A 24,495-nucleotide genomic window follows, 5' to 3' on the forward strand; every position below is an offset into this window, starting at 1 on the left:
CAGTGATACTCAAGGTACAGGAACAGCCACGATTCTCCTGCTGAAAAGAGTTCTCCAAGAAATTTGGAATGCCATAGCACAATTTAAATAGCTCAGATTACAAGAAACTGTGTTTTAACTCCACAGAGCTGATGGATTGGTTAAATTTGTTGTAAAACAGAAGAAGAGTCAATTAGGATCTTTACAGTACAAACTTAAGACTTGAGTCAGGTCCTCATTATAGTGTGCACATCTTATTAATTATCTTGGATAGAAAGGTAAATAAAACAAGCACATACCAAGCTTTTTGGGTATCCAGTCAAGGCCAAAGGTGAATTTCTTTATCTGCACCACTAAGTACTCAGGAAAGGAAGCAAAACGGGAAGTCCTGGGAAGGACAGAAACACAATTCACTGAAATCAGGTAACAGAATCCCCAGCACAGACCTCAGCACCTCATGCACACTGACATGAGCTATTGCTGGTGGATACAAAGGATCCAACCCTACCAGCATTTAAAGTTCAAGCTCTCAACAACCAGACTGCACAGACTGCATCACTTCTTGGAGTCTGACCATTGAGAACAATTAATTTCCTGCTCAGTTCATCATTACAGCTCTTGCAAGGCTTGATCTGCACATCACATTGATGAACCCCAACACTAATGAGATGCCAGAGCTCACTGTGCATTTGTGTGTTTCTCTCTGCACCATGTCCAGGTAGCAGGATAAGCACAGAGCAGTTTTTAGCAGGAAGCCAGACACACACTTACTTAACTCCTGCAGATTTTGCTTGAAGGGCACTGCTCCAGAAATCCTCTACATTGCTTGGTTCAGAAAAGGCCTGCAGACAGGCACTAAATGGGATCTTGGCACGGACCAGCTCTGGCAGAGGTCTCCTTGCAGCTTCTGCTTCTCGCCTCTTCAATTCATAGGCAATTAATTCATCTGAGAAATACACACAACACTAGAAGCTAATTAACTTTGTCATGATTATGTGTTCCTCATCAGGCTTATTTTTGTAAGTTTTAGAAATGCAAAAACCTACTTAGCAATAAAAGTTTTACATGCTTTTGACTAGACATCAAATCCTCTTGTCTGTATTGGGGTCAGGAGCTACACTTACAGCCACATCTCTAAGGTGAAAACACAGAACTGGAAATATCAGGACACAGGCAATGAAAACTTTGCCATGACAGCCAAAATTCTGTGTGAACATTAACACCACACACCCACTTTATCAGAGCTCAGTCTGAGCTGGAAAGTTATTGCTGCCTATCTGTGTCATCTGATTTTTTAGACAGGCCAGGATTATGCATGATCTAGAAAAAGTCTTGACATTGGCAAGCTGAGCAGTGCCATATGGTAAATTCACAAACTAATCTGTCTCCTGAGTCATTACCTGGAAATAACATGTTCTTTTATAAGCAACAGAGTCATCACTGAAACTGATGAACAAAGAATACAAAGTCCTCCTAAACTTCTTGTCCAGTGCAAGGAGTTGTAGGCTAGGTAAAAAGCAGGTAGAATTCTCTGCCTTGTGGTATTTCATAGGATATCATCAAACAATCTAAATAGAACCTTCTGGTTTAAAAATAGTTTAAATGTTCAGATTATGTAGGAAATCAGAGGCACATCTCCCTTCATGTTCCTGTGATGTCTCCTTCACTTCTACCCCAAGCATACATTTATTGTGTTATTCTGCAAGGCTCTTCACCACTGACTGCAGATGCAACCACAACCTGTCAGTGCCTCCCTCCTGCTCCTGGGTCTTCAAGCCTCCTCAGCCATTTTCTGCTTTAAAAACAAGGGTGCTTTTCATGCACATTAGAAAAAACACTCCTGCTTATTCAATCAACATCCAACACTTCATCCTCCTTCCCTGCTCCCCTAAAGCCCAGAGCATCCAAATTGTGTATTTTAGATTTATAGATGACAAACTACCTTATATCCCTATTCTCTACTACCATATTAGATCTTAGAATCTGCTGCTGGAGAGCAGAGAGCAGATTTGGGTTTTTGGTTGTTTTGGTTTGGGGCTTTATTTGGTGAGTGTGTGTTTTTAAAAGATATTCATTAATACATTCGGTTCCTTTTTTATAACGAAGAAGTTTCCGCAAACTGTTTCAGTGTCTAGGACAAAGGGGATCCAGTGCTGGTGGGGCTCTCTGGGCACATCCCTGGGTCACACAGAGCAGTTTTCTCCTTTACCTTTGTTTGTTGCTGCCTCCATGGCCACGGGCAGCTGCATGATGTAGTCCACCCTCTCGGTGTAGCGCACCTTCCTGGACTGGCAGCACTGCGTGCGCTCCTCCACCAGGAACCGGAACACGTCGCTGGGGTTCTCCGAGCCCACGGGGTTCCTCTGCAAGGAAAATCACACCAAATCACTCACGAGGAGATCATCAAAATGACCAGAAAACCTGAAGGCTGCTGGTTGTTTCAAGGCAAGCACAGTGACACTGATCTGGCAGCTGATCTCAGCTCAGCCTGGATTGCATGCAGAGCTCTGGCACCTACAGAGAAAACCCCTGGAGCCCACGATTTTTGCACCCACAGCAGCATCTTTCTACACACAGGGCATGTGCCCCAAGAACCTGACTGAGCCCAGGTGAACAGAAGGTGACAGGTTGCAGTGAAGACAGAAAGCTCAGATAAATAACATGGAGCATCCTCTCAGCACATAGAATTGCTCCTAGTGCTCTGAATGTGCACTGGAACAGGACAAGTAACTTGTAGTTCATTATCCAGATGGGAATGCCATGCAAATAATATACCTCCTCTTTGTTGTTCATGTTAATGCCTGTTATCAGGCAAGAAACAGCAAAGTCTCTTCTAACCACCCTATAATCAGTACATGCATTTAGGGATGTGGGACATTATGCATACAAATGTGAGTAACTTCATCTAGAGACTGAACACATGAATAAATAGCCTCAGTTCTTGGGGAAAATGGGAAAACGAGGGAGGAAGGGTAGACAAGAAATGCTTTACATCAAAACTGCATGCATTTGTAAATTCCTTTTCAGAAAGACAGCATTAAAATTCACAGTATGATTCCTTTACACACAGCACGGCGATGGAGCTTGGTGGAAATAAAGCTTTATACAGAAATATTCAACTGACAAACAGCCACTCTGCTTTCAGTGAGGGAATCCTTCCTCCCATGATTCAATAACACAGCTGGGATTTATAAAACAGCTGGACAGGGTAATTAATTTGCTCACAACAATTACATGAATTTGGAACAATAACAATAATAACCATAATACCCGATTCATAATATTCCATGACAGACTTCAATATGGTCAACAGGAGCAGCAATTTAAAAGGTCACATATGTTTATGAATCTTATAGCCTGTACAGTGATGCTTGTGTATTTGTTCATATTCTCTTCATATTTGTTAGCAGCATCACTGGCCCTGTTCATGGTCATGCAAGAGTCTGAAGTAAAGAAAAGGAATTAAGGAAGGAAACGTTTCTAAAACAGAATACATTTTAATTAGTCCCACCTTCTATATATCTAAGGCTAAAAATAATATAATTAAAAATGAGCCACTCATGTAACAGTTTTGCCTTCATTGTCTAATATCACCAGAAAAAGAAGCAGCAATTCAGATTTTCTCACCTCTACTAGGTTTATAAGATGTAGGAAAAATTCCTGTGCGTCTTGTTGTCTATTAGAGGAGAATTCTGGGTGGCCTTTACTTATAAAAGCCTTGAACATTCGAGGAGATATTCCATTGTGTTGAGGCTAAATAAAAGAGAGAAAAACCTTTTAAAAGGGATTTTTATTCAATCACCGACCAAATATCTCAAAGTTACTCCACTGAATCTCTCTATGGCCCACTTCTGGCACTGGAGGAATGATAGTTTCCATTTCACCATTTTAATAAAAAATGGGAAAGGTCCTGAAACAAGACTGGGGGGGGAAGGTTACAATATGTTTTATGGTCTAGTTCCTACAGCATTCACTCTACCTGTCCTTTGGCATTTCAGCATAAAATTGGCATTTTAAAGAGATTACTGGAGGCTTTTAAAGGTTAGTAGTTTTCAGAAAGGCTGAAAGCCTACATTGTTACATAACATTTGATATTGCTTTCAGAACCCTGTGCCAGAGCATTGAAGCACTTTGGTGTATCAGCTCTCCAAAGGACAAAACCTTTCCAGAGAGCTGTGCAGAACCAAGCAGAGAACAAATAATGTGTGCAGCATGCATTCCCAGGTGGGTTGTTAAGAGCAGACATGAATTTACAATTTCCAAGTGGTGTTCATGTTGAAAACCCTAAACTTACTGCCTTTGGCCATTCAGTTACATCAGGAGGAAACTGCCCTAAGACAGAAAATCTCTGGCTTCCTGGTTTTGGCTTTCTAATCCTTTACACCATTTTAAGAACCTCTCCCAACCACTCCAGATCCTCAAGACAACACTAGCTGTTATGCCTTTTAAATAACATTTTTGAAAGGGTCAGAATCTATTATTCAGATTTGCCCTCACCATCCATGAAACCAAATAATATTCCAGACAATCCAAGCAGAAGTATAACCTTTAGGAGCTCTCAGAGGCTGTCAGCCAATCTCATTCCTTACTACATTTGTGCTGTCATACAAATACAAAAATAGAAAAAGCAGCATGAATTGGAGGCCACATAAAACACACACTAGAAGAGTAATTTTTTTTCTTTGTTTTACCAGGGTGCAGCATTCCTAGACCCACTGAAATCAGAAGCAGATTCTCATTTTTGAATGGTTATTCAGTTTTTGGCAGTACACCACCAACCACATCAGGCCAAGATAATCCATAAAGGTTCCCATCATGAGACAGAGAGATGTTCTAGGGATTTCTGCATCCTGGGCTATGTATTGCTTCACTGCCTTTCATCAAAACTAGGATTGGGAGAGAAGTGCATAAAGCAGCTCACATTCCAACATCCCAGGCTTCTTCCTATGCCAGAAACAAGAATGTGGCACACTTGCCCTGCTGGATAATGCAGGGAGTTTGGAATCAAGCCTGGCTTTCACCTAAGCACTTTGTACTCAGCCACTTGAGCAGGAGGAAGAGAAACATGCCATGTGTGACAGTCTGCAGAAAAAGGATTGAATCTTGCAATCTCACCTCCGGGACAATAAAAGGGAAAAACAAACAAACAAACAAAAAAACAACAGAAAAAATGTTAACGCTCTAAGCAGAAAATCAAGCCCTGGCTGAGGACCCTTTAGGCATTCAGCCTCTTTTTAGTCCTAAAGTGGGTCCAAGAAAAATGCTGCCATTTCCAGGCTAAATTTCTGTGGTGAAAAATTTCAATTCCACAGCACCATGAATATTTACAGAATACCTGGCATAGTTTCCCCTTCAACAGTTGCAAAACAGTTTAGCTAAATATAGATTGTGCTGGACCACTGAAGATCTCATATGAATGCTTTTACAGACAACAGCTCCCCAAAACTTTGGATGAATTCCAAAGGCTCAGAAAGATTGAGAACCTCTTTCCATGTAGAAGGGGGAAAAAAAGAAAAATGAATAATTGATATTATAGACACAAAACAGCAGCACTTAAAAACATTTAAGGCCTAAAATGCTATGCAACACACAAACAAAAAAGGTACCTTCAATCTGAAAAGACCACAGGTTTGTATTCCAAGAGTGAAGGAATAGAGATAATATCTATACCTGACTTTTTCTGTAAGTAGATCATCAATACAACAAGCAATAAAAGCTGTAAAAGCTGTTTCAAATCCTAATATATGCCATGAATTTCTTGGTAAGGAAGTAACTTCATGCATGTAACTTCAGCTTCATTAAACTTAAATAATGAACACAAGTACTGTTAAATGTCAGTAGATGCCTACTACAACCTGACAGAGTTTTATACCATCTGTCATTAAAGAGTTCTCAGTATCTCATCTAATAGTGGCTGCTGAGCTAAACAGGGAGGTGTAGCTTTATGCCAAGGATTCAGATCCCTGAATTTCCAGCACAATATTCTCCAGTCACATCCTGAATGTGCTCAGGAAAGCAGGTCAGTCAGCACACATAATTCAATGTATGGAGTTCGCTGAAATCTGTCCCACTATTCCTTTGTCCCAGTGGAGTGTGGATTAGTCTTGAACTTTATTTAATGAGAACAAGCAGGATTCATTTGTTGTTCCAAAACAACAAACTGCCACTGTACAAAGCAATTACTTGGGAGACACACGACTTCCAGATCATGCAAACTAATCTGTACCAGATGCTCTGTCTGTCCAAAATCTTACTGGCATTCCGATTTCAGGAGAAATTCCTTTGCCAATAATTGGCAGATGAAGGTAGAGGAAAATATCTATTTCTGTGGCAACCACCACCACCCCTCTGTGGCAGAAGCCTGCTTTACTCCTGTGCCTCTGCATGGCCCTTCCATCTCCATGAAAGCCTCCAGCACTACCTAATCTTGCATTACCCACACAGCTTCTCCTGAAATCAAGTGGAGTATTGTCAGACACTTCCTGGAAACAACTCTTTAGCTCTTTATACTTCTTTCAGAAATTTAAAGAGCATTTAGCTGTTTGGTTCCAGGACTCTCTGCACAACATTGTTGTTGTTGTTGTTCCTTAGAGAAGATAAACACTGGTTGTAAGTTCTGTGAATATTTGCCCTCATCACTGGAGCAGCAGAGCACTTTATCACCAGAACAGTGCTTGCTTTGATGGGCTGCACAAATAGTGCCTGACTAATTTATCCCTGCCTTGGTAATCTGCACATTCCACCTTGCTAAGCATCCCATCCATGCTGGAGCCACACGTGTTCCTCCATGCCCAGCACCTGTTCCCCTTTCTCAGGATATCACTTTTACCTAGTGACCAGGCTCTACAAACTCGGGCAAATACCTTGTGTTCTTCTTTCATCACCTGCTCGATGAGCTCAGATTTCATGGGTGGCTTAGAGTACTGGCCTGAAAGGAGGCCGTGTCCCAGTTTAGCCCTGTAAGGAAGAAAGTGGTGGGGTGGAAGCAAACATGTGAGAAAAACAGAAAAGAGGACTTATTTCGAGCAAAAAAAAAATAAGTTTACTGCTTTTGGCTCTTTGATGAACCATCATTACCTGCAACTAAGTAGTCAAATCTTCTCATTCTCCCTGTGCCCTATCTCACTTCTGAGCTCATGAAAAGGTGTTCTTTTGCTCTGCCTTAAATCATTTAGATTCTATTTAACCTGACCACACAAACAGCCAAGAAATGTCACTTACATCTGAGTGTTGAAATCTTGTGTTGGATCAAGAGGGGAGTAGTCAAATATTCGTGGAAGGTTTCCCACATACCTGGGAAGAAAGAACAAAGCAGAAACATTCAAATATTGCAGCTTAATGATTCAATCTATCCCCAATGAGTGCTTCTGTCATGGAAATATAATAGTAAATAAATTAAGAAATGGACATTGATGTTTTACTTGGAAGCTTCTAGCTATAAAGAATATGTGTTTTTCATCTGGAATTTACATTCTGTTCCTTAATCTTGCAAAAGCTGCAGGATGATGTTGGTCAAAACCTCAGAGCTGAGCTGAGAACCAGTGTACTTTCTACTCCCAACCAATGTAAACCAGTAAATTCAGGTTTGTATCAGGACCAAAATATGTAAAAAGAATGTTTCTACTGAGTTTCACAAGAGAAGCAATTCTGGTAACACTGAGGGAAACATTGTTCTGGCCAGCCTGGTGGAAAGTGAAGCTTCAGCAGCACTCTCTGAGCATTGCTGCCCTTGAGCACAGGAGGAACAGGCTGGGTAGGTATGGTCATGGTGCTCTCATCAAAGATCTCCACTATTTTAATGACACTAAGACCTTCAGGTAACTCCCAGGACCATGCTTTGGAAAATGATCTTCCTTAATAAAGTCTATTTTGATATTTTTTAACAGTGGAGGTAGAAGAGCTGGAACTTAATAACTCTACAGACTGTACTTCATATGTCTAACAAAGAAAATAAAAATAAGTTTCCTCCCTCTTCTTCTCCAGAGGTAATTTCTAACACAAAAATCTGTGAAGCTTCCCAAAATCTAAAAGCTTCACTTCCAGCACATACCTACTGCTGCTTTGGAAGGAAAGGGCACACAGAATTTTGTTTCAAACCATGGAGTGTCCTTTATAAAAAGGCTTCTCTCCTTGGAGTGATGTGCTCAGTTTTGATCAGCTGGGAGTATTTCATATTTTTCTGATACGCTTTTGTCCTTTTACTGTCTTAATTATTCAGTGCAAGAATACATTTACACGGATCTTGTCTTTTTTTTTTTTAATTTTAATTAAAATGTGCGTCTGATAGCTCCCCCTCTTAGCCAGACCCACAGGCAGCAGGTGCAGTGTTTTTCACTAGCATGGACCAATATCAACATGTTTGTGCCAGTTTTTGGGACAAATCACACTGGAGCACGGAATGACTCCTGCAGTGACACTGCAAAGCCAGTACAAACCTCCTAATGTGATACTGAGCATACACAGATAAATAGAGATAGGTGCATCTGTATATAAAAAGAAGAGACTGGGACATCAAATTTACAAGGTGGCATATGATTTCCCAGCACTGAAGTTGAGACATTTTTATTTTGAGGACAGACTGTGTTTTGCGTTCCAGCCTTTTCCAGAAACAGACCAAAACAGACACTAAATCCTCCAAGCAACCATTGAACTGACTGACAGAGACCTGTTTGCAGGTGAGACAAAAACTGAAACAACATTTTTTCTTAGAAAAACAATGAACTGGTAGCAGCAGCTAGTGACGAGAAGTAGTTTGGAGCTACTCACGCTCGCTGGAACTCTGGGATGCTGAAAATGGCTTGCATGACAGCATTGAGGTAGCAGCTGTTCCCCAGGTTCTTCATGCCAGTGTATCCTGGGCCATACATGGGCTTGAGTTTTACACCAGCTTCCTGAATCACTTCCCATTCTGAGACTCTTGGCTTGATGTCATTATCTCTTAGCCCATTCTCTGTCTGAAAGCAACAAGATTTTCACCTTAGTCTCTTTAACTTCTGCCATAATTATGCTGCTGCCATCATCACCACCAAATTTGTGAGCTACACTCCAAGAAATGAAGAGCCCAATCAAGGGGCAAGGGGAGGTAAATCCGGCATGTAGGGGAAGGTGAGGGTCAGAAAGGAGCAGTTTGTGCCTCCAATACACCCTTGGCTCTTTAGCACAGCCACTGGCTCTTTGAGTGCCCCTGGTCGTGACCTCAGTCCCAGCTGGGAGCTTCACTTCCCCCAGCCCTGTGACCTCCAGCCTCAGCATCAAACACTGCACTTTTTTCAGGTTTCCTATTCCACTTGTAATGGCCAGGAATAGCTGCTGCTGTAGAAGCTGCTCATAACAAACAAACCACAGGAGAAGCTGCAGATACAAGAACTCTTCCCTTCTTTCAAATGGTAGAAGCCAATAATTTGTGACACTGAGGTTTCTGCCCTTTGCACTCAGCCTTCAGCCTGTAGGTGCGGGTCACTACAGTGTCATTTACTGCTGGCACTACTCTGTCACTTCTCAAAGAATTGTACAGACCAAAGACCAGAGGTGAAACCTTTGCAACAGTTAATATTAGGTTTTCAAGGCTTCTGAGTAAAACAGGCTTTCCAGAATGATTTGGATAAAAGAAACTTCTTATTCATGATCCTGGCAGGGACATTAGCATACCAAAAATACTATTAGTACCGTGAAGACTTTTGGAAACACAGTTTAACTCTTCTCTATTATTTCAATTATTATAATTTTCTCACCACTTGGACAATGAAATACACTTAACCAGTAGCAGGTTTATTCCTTTTTAACATTTTCATGTTCTCCAGGTAGTGATTCTAGGTAATATGCTTGGGTTAAAAAAGTAAAACCAAAAAACAACAAACCAAACCAAACAAAACCCAATACAACCACAAAAACCACTCCTGCCTTTTAAGCATAACCTATTCTGATTTTCTGACATCATTTAAAGAGGACTGGAATCAACATCCACTGACACAAGTTATTAGAAGTACTTCTTTCCTAATACAGACAAAAACAGAGAATCCTTTTTGCCCCAGTCCCCTTCTAGCATGCCACACCTTTGACCATGCTGTTTTCTAGACTTGAGAGAATGTATTTTTCTCATTTTCTAATGTATTTATTGACAAAACCTAACCTGAAATTTACATAAAGGACTTTCTGCCACTTTTTAACTTATCCATTGCTTAGCCTCTTTTTGCTTGTGAACTATCTGTTTACACATGCAACAGGCTTTCCTTCACTCACTGTAATTAAATATTCTAGACATTCTTCTCTAATTGAATGAGGTTTCTCATCTTGCAGGCAAATGGTACATCACAGGAAAAGTGAAAAAATGTAAACTAGAGGCCACAAGGTACCTCTTTCAGAAGGCAACTTCTGGGTTTGAGAGCAATGATTTACTCAGAACTCAGACAATAACCCCCAAATCAGCTGGCTGAACTTTACAAAACTGAATAATGCCCTAACAGCCTGAAGGAATCACAAATAATCTACAGGTGTCATTCTTCTCCTGTTTCTCTCCCACCCCCAATGAACAAACAAGTGAACAACAAGCTAAATAAAAGACGGATTTCCTACCACTTGCATCTGCAGCATGTCAATTCCAAAGTGTGCCAAATGTTTTGCTATATGTGGATCTAAAACAGGCTCCTCTTCATCAAAGGAATAGACATCTGCAAAAGCAGAGAGAAACCAGTGAGCCCCAGTATCAAATGTTCTCCCTTCTCTCTGTTTACCAACTTTGCATTCTCAGCACAGCGCTGCCTATACAAAATGCTTTGTTTATATTCTCCAAGTTTGGTTCTGGCCAGCAGAGAAGTGCACAGACAATCACATAGCTCAGTAAACATTTTAACACAGTCATCTCAAGCACTCTCCTCAAAAGAAATTATATGCCCCCACAGTATTAAAACCTAAAAACATTTATAGGGATCATAGTATTTCCTCTCCCCAAAGAAGGAAATTTGTAGGAAAAGCAAGGAACAAACTTCTCAGATATGTAGCCAGCCCACATTTTGAACATGACAACAAGAGATTATTTTTGTAGAGCTACTAGGCACAGACAGACCCATTAAAGCTGTGAGTATATCACACCAACTCACTATTGACAATAGTATTTTAATTTTTAGGACAGTTTAAGAAATCCACTTTTGCCGTTTTCACACAGAGATGCAGGAAGAACAGAGAAATTCTTTATTAGAGTAAAGAGGGGGTTTTTTGGATTACACACCACTGGACTGGACTTCCAAGATTAGTCTAACCCTGTGGTTAGGGAGAAAGGCTGATTTTCTGAGTGAGGTGTCTTGCTTTATTGTATGGGAGATTTAGATTTCAGTTCTCTACGACAGCCTTAAGTAAAAACCCATAAACATTCTGGCAGGGCAAAGTTCAGACTCTGAAGGGAAGCAGTATGTCTAGTGATGATATTTTTAATATAAATCCGAGAGAAGGACAAAAAAAAATGAGAGTAAAACCATTGTGTTTTAGAGTTTACCTAGCAAGTCCTAAAATGACACTGAGTTCAGAGCGGGTTTCATTTTTGAACACCGAGTTCAGAGAGGGTTTGTTCAGTATGATTGAACAAACAACAATAAAGCTGCAGGCATCATACAAGGCTAGAAGTGATAAGATATGCACTTGTAAGACTTGAACAGGCCTTCCATCTTTTCTCTGATCAGGTCTCCACCTCTGTAGTCAATGGCTGTTTTGGTGTCTCCTTATACCAAAATCCAGACCCCCTGTGCAGTCTCCCTGCATTTCCCTCAGGCACTTCCTTCATCCCAGCAGTTTCTCACAGTGACCTTGCTCCAGAACACCAGACCTAGGCTGACAGAGAAAGCTTAGCCAGGAGAAAGGAAGAGAAACAAACTCAGGAGGAGATAGCAGAACAGATAAAGGCTGTTCACAAATATCCCTTCTGGAAGATCCATACCCCAGCCTCTCCTGGCAGCTGCAGACCCTGGCTCTGACTCAGCCCAACCTCTTTAACAAAAGACATTCTCCCTGAGGTCTGCCAATACCAAAACCCTGCTGAAATGATGATTGAAGGTTAGCCAAGAACCCAAAGAGTAACTTTTAACATTGACCAGCCCTGTGGAAAAGCTCTCTGAGCAGGGAGCTGTGCTGTGAGCTGTGCTGCCAGCTGCTGATCACCCATCTGATGCCCCACTGACACTGGTGCCCCTGACCTTTGTGGCATGTGCGTGGCTGGAGCTGCCCATCTGCTGGAATTCCGCTGTGGGGTAGTAAATGCACCCAGAAATCCTGACTGCTCATCCACACACATGGCATCACAGCATTCCCAGAGTGTTCTGGTGAGCTCACAGCACAGGCAGGAGATCCCGAAAAGTTCAAACCCCTGATGGAGTGAGATCACACAGCAACTGAGCTTGGGTGATTGCTTTCAGTGTGGGGACTTTGGATATTGTTTTCCCTCTGCTCTGACAACTGCAGAGAGCAAATCACCTGGGACTACTGGCCCAGAGCAGCAGAAGTGGAACACAAGAGTGATGTTCTGCTCAAGCCCAGCTCGTGCTGTACTTCAGTACTTCCTGCTGTGTAGCTTAAACCCATGGGAGAAAGACAGAATTCACTTGTTTCAAAAAGTCAAAGACAGAAGATAAGAGCTGCCAAACACAGGTCTGCAGTGCTGCCATACAGACTCTGGTAGATAAGGAATGCAGGCAGGTCAGCAAATGAGACACACAAGGACCTGATGTCATTAGAGAGAGAAAGGGGGGAAAGGGAGGAGTGGAAGAAGGGAAACAACCCACCAAGATAAATCTGAGACAGGCAACACAGAATACTATTAAACAGAGAAAAAAAAATCATAGAATATGCTGAGTTGGAAGGGACCCATCAGTATCATCCAGTCCAACCCCAGGCCCTGTGCAGGACGCACAACAAATCCCACCAGGGCCTGAGAGTGTTACCTAAACACATTTTGAACTCAGGTTTGGTGCTGTGACCACTTCCCTGGGGATATTTTTCCAGTGCCCAACCATCCCCTGGGTGGAAAGCTTTTTCCTGATAATGGTCATTATGATTCATATTATTTTAAGAAAGTAAAAATGTCAGTGGTACTTGACTTAATTTTCTCCCACAGCTCAAGCTTTACACCTGTTCTGACTGTGCACACATCTCTCCTTCCTACCTAGTGGTGACAGGCAATAGTAACACTGTCTCTAAAAAAGAAGTGGCTCAGGATCCCTCCCAAAAGTATCTGTCAACTGCTAAGATTAGCACCCACAAAGCAACTCCTTCAAGCACTGATCACAAGGGGTTTCCCACTGCCAGTGCCCAATTCCATGCCTCAATCTATTCCAAACAAGCAACCTCACAGTGACTGGAAATAAAATCTAGTGGCACTGTCAAGAGAGGCAGCAGGTAGCACAGTCTGCCCAGAGCTCAGCCTGCTGAGACAAACAACTTTTCTGACTCCCTGGTGCGTCCTGTCTAAGGTACAGGAGTGGAAGAGAAGCTTGGTTCAGTCTCTGGTCCCACATGTGTCTGCTGACAGACTGCTACAAAATGGGGCTGGGGCCTCAGAAACCCTTCATGGTGTTCAGAGCACAGAGTTCTCAGGGCAAGACAAAGATCTCTCCTCTGTGTACACGGAGGGTGGTGTCAGTGGAATACTGGCACCACCTCCTTCTCCTTCCTACTGATATAAAAAAGGAATAAATTATGTCAGGACAGGGACTGGCACTTATTACTCCTGTACCATCACCTCTTCACCTTTAACCCAGGGAAGCAGAAAACAGACAGATTTTGTGTCACCATCAGCCACAGAGCCTCCCTCCTGAAGCTCATCTATCACCCAGCCCCGTCGAGGGGTTATGAGCACTACAGAAATATAGATCAGAGACAGAATAATTACTGCAAAGGAACAAGGAAGGCTGGGGGAGGGAAGGCTTTTCTAAAGGGAAACCAAGTAAACATCATCCAGAAGAACAAAGGTCTGTGGAGAACAGCTGGTGCCTCTCATTCAGAGGGAAGGATGACAGCCTGTCCTTTGTTATCCCAAAGGCCACATAAGAGAGGAAGCAGCTGATCAGTGGGAGGCACAAGGACAGAAGCCATAAGGAAACAAGTATTGCTGCTAAAGATGGGAAAGAAAAGAAAAGATTCTGAAAAAAAGCCCTCTTCAGAATATCCTGTTTGTTTTGTAGATGCAGTTGAAACCTACAGCTGTGCAAATCCTATACACCTTCAGTAACTGAGAGATTTGGATAGAAATCTTCCAAGACCAGGCTCATGCAAGGAAATAACATTCCATCTGGGAGAGAAAAAAATGGTTTCTGTGGCACAGCTGGCTGAATCTGACTACAGTTGCCTTTCCTCAGCACTGAATAGGACTTAGAAAAGCTCTCAACTGATGCTTGTTAAAAAAGGGGCTGCTCTAAACAGCAATTTTTCATCTCTGTAGTCATAAGCACTAAAGCCAAAATATAATCATGCTATGTGTTCTTCCATTTTTACTTCTCCATGCAGCTGCAACAAAAGATCTCTTTGCTTATGACTTTTTCAGCTCCTCATGATTTTATTCTGTCTAATCCTCACACACCATAATCCCCTCCTCAGCAACACTGCAGAACATCACGCTTGGAGAATATGCAAACATGGATACAGCTACAGCTTTTTTCCCCTCTCAAGATCATCACACATTTTACAAATGAGCATCACAGCAGCCCCAGGAAGATAAGAGTTCATTAGACTGTTTCAGCAACATTTTGTTCAACAAGGAAAAAGAGGAGTTTCCACTATGATTAAAAAACCCATACATGCTGTTACAAACAGGCTTGTAAATTTAAAAAGCTCATTACCCTGTTGTTTCTTTATTACAGAAAGTTGAACCATTTGCATTAGGAAATGTAGCAGAACTAAAAAATACTGTTTCTCCAGATTCTGTTGTTTCAGACTAATGGCATTCTTATAGGAACAGTATTATGCAAACATTCAAAAAATATTTATAGGAAGTATAAAATGAGCAGATAAAACAGATAGGGGCTTTCTCAGAATGGAGTGTGTGCCACTCCCCTCACAGAGTTTCTTCCACACTCTCACACACTTGCACTAGGAGCACAAACGCAGCTGGTGAGAGGCACACACTGCCAGCCTCATGTACAGAAGGTACCTCATCCCAGAACATGCCCCGTGGCTGACCTGCCCCGTCAGGAGTGATGGTGCCCAGCTTCACTGCCAAGGGGAAGCCTGTCTCCCTGTAGTGCTCCAGGGCGTGCCCGTGGCCCCCGCTGCCGTCGAAGAACCACTTCCCGCAGAGCACGGAGCCGTCCGTCAGGTTCAGCCACAGGTTCTCCCGCAGCTCACACCTGCAGCACTTCCAACCACTGCACTCAGAACAGGGAGGAACAGCAGCAACGCGTCAGGCAGGAGCCAGCTATGGGTTTCCCCATTGTGGCAGGTCAAACTAACCCACAGCCCCAGCCCTGAGCCACACAAGGAATTGTGAGTTCCTGGGAATTGTGAGTTCCTAGGAATTGTGAGTTCCTGCCTTTAGTTCAGTTACCCTAGACTGCACTAGAGAGCGTACAATGAACAAACCTTATTGCCCTCACCTGGGGGGAATCCTAACACCATTGTCTAACTGTACAAGTGTCTTAGCATGTTTAGAAGCCTGCAGCTCTTCCTCCCAGGAGTCGGATTCCTGCTTCCTGTAGGGTGATTTTGCACTGAGGAGAGCATCACAGGCTATCGTCACCTGGAAGACAAACGGGTGTCAGTCAAAGCCTCACACGACTCAGGGACTGGACAGAACTGGCACTCAGCCTATTGCTAACCACATACAGAACTGCTTATCAGTAGGACTATTTATATGCTCAAATATGCACCTAATCTTTTAGACTGTCGTCATTATTTTAGCAGGAGAGTAAGCATGTGTACTATGTGAGCTTTCCTAGGACACGCTGGCACCATAATAAGGGAAGGAAACCCAAGAAATAAAGATCACTTTTAAAAATGACTGACACTCCCAAAGAAAGATCTTTCTGTCCAAACAAGCACTGCACATAAGAAAACAAGGCATCATCTTGATAAAAACAGAAACGGGAGACAATTCCTATGGCCACTTCCACACACTCACTGACCAGTGCTGGTAGCTCTTCTATGTTGGGTAATGAGATTTCATAGTGATCAGGAAAGATAACAAGTTTTGCTTCGTCCTCATATTCAAAGTCATCACTGTTGAGATCACTGCTTATCTCCAGATCTGGAAAACAAGACAGGGAATGTTAGGGGATTGTCCCATGATCAAGGTTCCAAAACTGTGACAGGAGTACCAATATAAACATTGTTTGCCTGGCATCAGCCAGTGGTTTCTCTGGCTAGAAATATTTGTGAAATCCTAATCTAAACTGAAATCTTACCATCCTGCAAGAGAATGTTCTGAGGACCAAAATCTCCACTTAATGCCATCCCCAGACACAGGTACAGTTGGTTTGGCCTCTCTGCAAGCACTGCACTATTGCAGACATCACATTCTGCAAAGCAGCAGACAAAATTCTGCTCCTTTTGGACAAAATCAGGATGCAATACTGCTGTGCCTTTTACCCAGAATCCTGAAATGCTATAAAGCATGGAGACCAGGCTGCACTGTTCATGCCCAAATTGCAGAGGACAAATAAAAAGAGCAGCCCATATTTTCCAGATCACAGACCTGGCTGAAACGTGCTGTGGCTCCCATCCATCTTGAACCTGTGGCCTTTCCTCCCATAAAGATGTCCATGGCTGGAAGTATTCCTGTGTCTCACCCATAGTCTCAAATAGCTACACCAAGTACAGTAACACCAACAATATCTCTCTCTTGCAACTCCACTCTTTAACCAGGGTATCTATCTATATATAAAGCACTCACTAGCTGCTAAAGCTTTCCTTTGAAGATCAAGCCTTCCACAGTATTTGTGTACATTTTTCTTCCAGTGTAAGAATTACTTTTTTTCTTAAATATGAGCCTTGACCGAGCAACATCAGCTAAAATGTTTGTCCAGAAATATGTAGACCCAGAGAGAAGCAGGAGGGTATATTGGGAATTAAATGGCTAGTGTTTGTGTCTCTAGCTGCATTAAAAAATATAATTATTAATTAATTATCACATAGTGACATGATTGAGTTAAAATTTTGTTCTGTTCCTCCTAGGACAAATGAAAAAGTTAAGACCAAACATGCATGTGTCAGAAATGTTACAAGATTCAACTGCAAGAATTGCCCAGGCAAGGATGGGATTTTCTGGATCCTTCTCCCATCTGGACATGTGAGATCCACTGTATTCTGATGTACCAGTCACTGACAGAATAAGGTTCAACCAAAAAAAGGGATGTTAGCAGCAGCCAAAGCTGGCTTTTAATTTCCCCCCTAGTACAAGCAGATGCTTAATGAGTCACTTGACCCTAAACGAGCACTGGCAGCCACCACTGCACCCTGGGAACGCCTGAAATCTCAAATGTATGCATGGCAGAGAGGTGAGGATGACACAGGCCAGACTCAGAAAACTGAGCTCTCTACTTATCCAGCAAGCAGTAACAGACTGAGCAACCCAAATGATAAAACAGGTATCAAAATATATCTTAACTTGACCTGGAAAGAACAGCTCTTGAGAGGAACATCAACTCTTGGCTCACCTGCTGCACCAGCCAGCCCTGAGGTGACAACACCCACTGCCAGTGACTTCCAGCAACACGAACTCTCTCACCAGCAACCAAAACAAGCCCTTTCTCATCAGCCCAACATAGACACAAAAGCAAGAACATTTTCTCATACTGAAAGGACGACATTTTCAGAGAATGTATTAATTCATTACTAATTCCCCGAATCACGCTGTTTTCATAATGATCCCTTCCCTTATTGCTGTACATGACCAGAGACCTCACTTTACTCCAGGCTGCCTTCTCAGTGTGTATTACAGTCCTGGGTTTGATGCAGGAGTGACTCTCCACAGCTGCAGTTTTTAACAGCTCTTCTGCTCTGTGGAACAGAAGGAACCTGAGCATCTCCAAGCTGATGGTGCATGAGGCAACGCAGCACAGAAAAATTTCACTTAACGCCAGAAATTTGATGGTGGCCAGCATAACAAAGCCGAAAACACTGATCACCTCCTAAACAGGAGAGAGGTTGCTCAGAGAGGGTAAAAGCTCAGCGTGTGCTCAGGCAGGTTTGGAGGCAGTGAACGCTGCTGCAGGGCTGTGGTCACACGGTGCCTCAGCCACCAGAGGGAACCTGGCACCAGCTGACACGGGGACAGTGAGACCCGCTGATCTTCACTGCCCTGTGCCACGGACATCAACTTAAAGCACCTGCAATCCCCTCGGAGAAACAGCAATGACATGGTTGTCTGTGTTCAGAATTCAGCACTGCAGCTCATCTCCCAAGCCAAGAGCAGCCAAAGAGTGCAGGCTGCAGTGCTGCTGCTCTGACCTGCACCTGAGCCACTGATCCAGGGATGAAAGTAGAGTATCCTATTAGCAATCATCTGCTGTCAGCTAAGGACCTCACACACTCAGGAGCACCAGCCTCCTGTCTGGGCAGGGAAGGGAATTTCCTTTTTACCTCCTCAGGTTCACGCTGTTCATATCAGCAGAAAAGCAGAAAAGTGTCCCATCAGCATGGGACTCCTGCCTGACACACCAGTATGACAGCTGCTTTAAAGAAGGATACACAAAGCTTCATAACAGTCTTGGGAAACACCGTGAGGATTTAAAATCCCCCTTTTGAAGGTGACCACCTAATACTGGTACGCTTCCACCCAACACCTAGTCCCTCTGACTAGGGAATTACAAGGCACTGCCTCATCAGTCTGAAGACAGCTTCTCAGAGTCCAGACCCAGTACATAAGAGTGGAATGGACTTCTAAGGTCACAGACTGAAATCCCTCCACACAGAGCAGGTGACCATATAAACCAATCCCTTCTAGGGACACTCAGAGGGACCCCTTAATGCTGTCAGCTGGAAACACCCAGATCACCACTCATATTTTAAATCTCGGCTTGTGTGTGCTGAGAGACATAGCTGTTAAGTTTAGTAAGAAATTGCACCTGCATTGTATTTTCTGTGCCTGTGCAAGGGCCAGCAAGGCTGAGAAAGCATGATGTAGAAATAATAAAAGCAGATGACTGTGACTTTGGAAGGCAATGGAGCCCACACTAAATGTGCACAGAATTTGACCCTGAAGCCACTGAGCATCATGTGCAGTCTGCAGTTTCTAGTGCAGAATTTTAGGGAGGTCTGAGAGTAACTGCAGCAAAGAGGAGTAGGGTGAAATCTACATGCAAAGGGAGCATATTTGATTAAAAATTACTCTACCACTAAAGACACTGAAAAGCATGAACTTTCAAGCAGTACACTTCATCCAAAGCTGTTTCCTGATCAAGGATGTTCTTCCAAGATGCACTGTGAGTAGAAGGTAGAAAAATAAAAAAGGCTTTACTCAGTTCTGAGACTGAGCCACAAGACAACCAGCCAGTTTGATGGTCAAGGTCCACAGGACATCGTTTCCCTTCCAGTGCAGTAACACCTTTCTGGTGCCTCCTGAGAGCCTCAGTTCAGCTCTCTGGCCAACACAACAAAGGATCCACAGGCTGTAAGTGCTGTGCTGGGAGGCCAGCAGCACAGGCAAAGCAAAGCAGCAGACAGCTCAAAGCAGACACTGTTATTTTGGGCGAGTGGTCAGTAGAGTAAATTTACTGCACCTCACAAGGCATCACCGAGTGAGGGTGAGAATGCCCTGCTGCTGAACTGACTGAAAACAGCAGCTGGGACAGGCACTACTGTAATGTAAACCAAGCCAGCAGAGGGGAAGAGAAGGAGTGGATGTGTCCAGATCAGATTTAGACAAGTTACCAACTGACTGCACTAATAATAGGGGCATAAAAGACTCCAGACAGGACCTCCAAGCAGGATTTCCTGAGCATATGGATGTGTCTGTGTGTGAAAGGGAATACAAACACGAAAATTGAACAAGGATGTTGACTAGCAAGTCTACAACTCATTTTGAAACCCTAGAAAGACATCTTAGGAATCTGGGCCTGATCCTGCCCTTGCTGAAAGCAATGGACAAATTCGTATTTCTGACCAGAACCTCACAAGGATGATCACAGTACACCCCAGTAACCAACTTTTTCTTATTTACACATAAGGCACTGAATGAGAGAGTCTGCTTCAAGTATCACCCCAAATTACCTGAAACATTGCACAGCCTGAGCTGAAGCTGTCATGTCCACACTGTCTCAAAACACTCAAACCAGCCAGATTAAAGGCAGTTCAGACATTTCAACAGACAATGCTGTTATGCTTCCTGATTACACAGAACACTCACAGCCAACACCCTCCAGCCTTCTCCAAACAAAACCAAACCAAAACATGGCCAGAACCTGATGCACATGTGCACCTGCACACAGACTTTGCTGTGAATCTTTCCATGTTTAGGGAAAGACAAATATTGCAGTTGACTGGCCCAGGCAGCCTGTGCTTCTATGGCATTTACTAGATAGCAGCAGTGCTAAAAGTAATCAGTGAGCATCCAAAAGATGTTTTCCTGATATTAAGGAGATTGAAAAGGGCTTAGTATCTTTAATAGTTTTACATCAAAGAGGATTATAACAAGCAATGCAACAAATGCCCAAACTGGATTGACTTTGTACACAAAGCTTAAATCTCTGTGCCTTCAGGGAATTATTGATAGACACACAGAAACACAGGGATGCTGGAGACAGCCACTGATCCTTGTCTGGTTTTGTCTGCCAGGGCAAGCCCTACCTGGCAGGTCACACCTGGGCTGTATCAGCCAGGATAAATTAACCATGAGCCAGCAACGTGCCCTTGTGTCCCCCAAGAAGGCCACTGGAATCCTGGGGACATTAAGAACAGTGTGGCCAGCAGATCCAGGGAGATCATCCTCCTCCTCTGGTCTGCCCTGGTGGGGCTGCACCTGAGAATTGCACCCAGCTCTGGGCTCCCCAGTGCAAGAAAGAGAAGGAACTGGTGGAGAGGGTCCACTGGAGGGCTCCAAGATAATCAGGGGGCTGAGGCATCTCTCTTATGGGGACAAGCTGGGCCTGTTCAGCCTGGAAAAGAGACTGAGAGAGGATCTTCTCAGTGCACACAAATATCTTAAGGGCAGGTGTCAGGAGGATGGGGCCAGATTCTCTCCAGCAGTGCCCAGTGACAGGACAAGGCACAACAGGCACAAAATGAAACACTGGAAGTTACATCTAAATATGAGGAAAAGCTTCCTTACTTTGAGGGTGACAGAGCACTGGAATAGGCTGCCAGGAGAGCTCATGGAGTGTCCTTCTCCGGAGATATTAAAAATATGCTGATAGATCGTGTGCAGCCTGTTCTACATGAACCTGCTCCAGCAGGGGATTGGACTTGATGATCTCCAGAGGTCCCTTCCAACCCCAACCATTCTGTGATAGGTGCCCAAGGTCACAGCAAGAAAGGCAGAACTAAAACAACCTGTTTAGATGAGATCAGCAGTTCTGAACCAATGGATTAAGAGGTAAGACATCAAATTCTGCTCACCACTTCTGCTGCTGTCACATGCAAAATGATCAAATCAGCTACATCTCTGTGCTTTTGTTTCCTCAGCTATGAACAAGGACAGGATTTACTCTTTGCTTTAAGCACGGCCAAAACCAGTAACATCTGCTGATCCAAAGAAGTGGACACAAAGCATCTGGAAGCATGGAAGTACCACCTCCAGGAACAGAGCAGACTTGATACCAGTTTACTCCCAGCCAGCAGGGGCTGCAGTGAAGACTGCAGCAGAACAGACCAGATGAGACACATTTTCAAAAGTGCATTAGATTCCAGAAGTGCTGGATTAAACACTGACAGATCCATGCCCTAAACCCACCCCAGTGAAACTGCACTGCTCTCAGGAGTTCCCTTGGAACTGCTACTCAAGACCTACTCAGAGGGAACAAAATGCTCATGCACAAGGGTGGAATTTGAGGATTTCAACGTGGCACATCAGACACACTGCCAGTACCCTGTGCTCTGGCACACCTCAGTGGCAGGAGCCTTCAGGTGTATGCAGAAGTCCAGCAAGGACAAAATTTGAATGTGCTTCGTATTTACACTCACACTGCTAACAAGCACTGCTGCACTGCAGCCAGCTTTGTTTCTGAACCAATCATTTTATAAGCATCCAGTGACAATCATGATTTTCAATGTAAACTGGCAGCAAATGGCATTTAGAGCAATATCTGCAATGTAACAGTTTCTTCCTACAAGTTTAACTTTTTGATGGCTCATTTTCAGTCTTTTTTTCTTTCTCAGCCCTCCTTGCAAGACTTACTTACATTAATAACAACAGCTTAATCAATCACAATCTGCAGAGGCCTCTTAGGGACACATTCCACAGATCAAAGCAATTCCAACAGAAGGTAATTCTATTGCTTCTCTTTAGCCATAAGAGCTGGCAATTGTAAAGAAAACATTTCACCTTTTCGTTACCTGAAGAGAAATTCACTATTCACTATTAATACAGAGACAATAAATAATAGATGAACCGGAGAAATACCACAAGCTGTGGGAGAAGAGAGAATACAGGCTTTTCATCACATTCTCCTCATCCATATTTATGAGTCCCTCAGGTTTTCTGGGTAATCTGAATAAATGGATTTTGGATGATATGGGCATGGTAAGAAAACTGCTTTCCATGAAGCAAGGGAATAGAACTGTGGATATAACAGAATTAGAGATGCTCATGATGTATGGGCAGTTGCATTCTTTACAGGAGAGACCACAACATCACTGAAGAACATTTACCTGTGTGACAACTTTAAAATGGTAACAACCCTTCCCATGACCAGCTGCTGAGCAGAACAGAGCCACACTGAGGCCCTAATCTATCTAAACATTAAGTATGGATCAACATTCTAATAAAAGAGTGCTTTGTGGAAATTACAGAGAGAACAGACAGAATTAGTAAAAAAGTGTCTTTCAAAGCCTAGGCTGCTTCAGAGTAGTTGAGGATCTATTTTACATTAAAATGTTTCATGTATAGATGCACACATCTCTCAATATGCACCAAAATGGTTAAGAATTATTTAATTGCCTAGAAAGCTTTAAAATCTAGAACCAAAAGCTAAAAAGAAAACCAAAACAAACAGCAGGAAAAGAAAACCCAAAAGGAGCCCCAAAGGCAGACACAATGGTGGGCAGAACCCAAGTCCACATGCAGACAGGGTCAGGAAAGGACTGTGTGAAAGCAGCTGCTCACAATACCTAAAAATAGCTTAGCATTCCTCCTTTTTGGTAAAGCTCCACCAGATGCTCCCGGTACCTTCTGGAAAGAGAGAAAGAGACAATTAAAAATCCATCAAGTGAGTCAACAGCAAATCTGCATTAACCCCTCCTATCAAATCAGAGCCCCTGATGAGCAGGAATGCAAATGCTCTCTGCTCCCTTCTGACAGGGGAGCAATCACTGCCCACCACCCCACGGACTGGGGAGCCTCCACCTGAGTCCTTCACTCTCGGCTTGCTGGCTTTGATCAGAGGCTGTCACCAAGACAGGGACACCAGCACCTCTCAAACCTCCCTCCACTAGATCCCCAACAGCATTTCTTAATGACTAAAGCTGAGTTAGAGAGAAGAAAAGGCTTTTATCTGCATAAAGGATTCCACCCTTCATAGCTAATTGCAGTAGGACCACTTTGCTTTGATCTGTTCGTTGGGTTCGTTTTCTTCTATCCTGAAAAAAATGCCCTTTCCATCAGGATCTACACCTGCTTCCATTAATCCAAATTACCACCATGTTTCCTAAATATTAGAAAGTGCAGGGGAAACTCAATAACACCCAAGCAATTGTTTAGTGGGGCATTTTATCGTATTCTTTAATTTAAGCACCACAGCAGAAAACAGTAACTTCCAAATGAGATTAAGTTTCACTACTCTTCCAGTCCAGAATACCTCAGACTACAAGGGAAAACACAACTAACCAGGAAATGTCAAAGTCAATGCACTCACTCCTTAAGCTGTTTATTGAACTGCACCATTAAATCAAATTAAATCAAAAAAGCCTCTGTGGCTATTTGGTGCCAACATGATGCATGATGTAGTGTGTAATGTTAGTGTAGCTGGCAAGGTTGTTAGGCAACTTTCTTTTTTTTTTTTTTTAATAATAATATTGGGATACAACAGGTGGAGAGAAACCAGCCAAGAACCCGTCAGCCCACAGGGAAAGTTCATGTTCGCCTCTGCCCCTTCACAGGCAAGAGGGTCACATATTTTGGGTGGTTCCCTACACCATGTAAATAAAGCTTTGGCTTAGGCAAACTGCTTTAATCATCAGGGAGGTCTTATGCATCACAGGAAAATTTTCCATTCTTAGAAAGAGCAGATGCTGACAAACACCCCTTGGCTGCATTTAAGAACAGAATCCATTATCCACATAGAAAAGCCCTAGGGAAAAGTCAGGGTTGCAACTCCAGCAGTTAAAATAAAAATTAAAATTCCTCAATGAACTGAAAATTACATACAAAACATTTCTTTCTTTAATGCT

At 43.0% G+C, this 24,495-nt stretch overlaps 1 protein-coding gene across 2 annotated transcripts in view; it reads right to left on the reverse strand.

Moving 5' to 3' along the window:
- Nucleotides 1-24,495, reverse strand: part of USP13 (ubiquitin specific peptidase 13) — a 45,088-nt gene that overhangs the window by 9,471 nt on the left and 11,122 nt on the right. For both annotated transcript variants that reach the window (XM_063408178.1, XM_063408177.1), the window contains exons 3-14: nt 23,218-23,278; nt 16,080-16,201; nt 15,552-15,694; nt 15,139-15,323; nt 10,552-10,646; nt 8,746-8,933; nt 7,201-7,272; nt 6,843-6,936; nt 3,607-3,732; nt 2,189-2,342; nt 751-925; nt 279-367 (exon numbers count right to left, since the gene is read on the reverse strand). In XM_063408178.1, coding sequence (XP_063264248.1) covers nt 279-367; nt 751-925; nt 2,189-2,342; nt 3,607-3,732; nt 6,843-6,936; nt 7,201-7,272; nt 8,746-8,933; nt 10,552-10,646; nt 15,139-15,323; nt 15,552-15,694; nt 16,080-16,201; nt 23,218-23,278 — 1,504 coding nt within the window. The remainder of the gene's footprint in view (nt 1-278; nt 368-750; nt 926-2,188; nt 2,343-3,606; nt 3,733-6,842; nt 6,937-7,200; nt 7,273-8,745; nt 8,934-10,551; nt 10,647-15,138; nt 15,324-15,551; nt 15,695-16,079; nt 16,202-23,217; nt 23,279-24,495) is intronic.

Source organism: Prinia subflava, chromosome 11 (genome assembly GCF_021018805.1).
Source record: "Prinia subflava isolate CZ2003 ecotype Zambia chromosome 11, Cam_Psub_1.2, whole genome shotgun sequence".
NCBI classification, from domain to species: domain Eukaryota; kingdom Metazoa; phylum Chordata; class Aves; order Passeriformes; family Cisticolidae; genus Prinia; species Prinia subflava.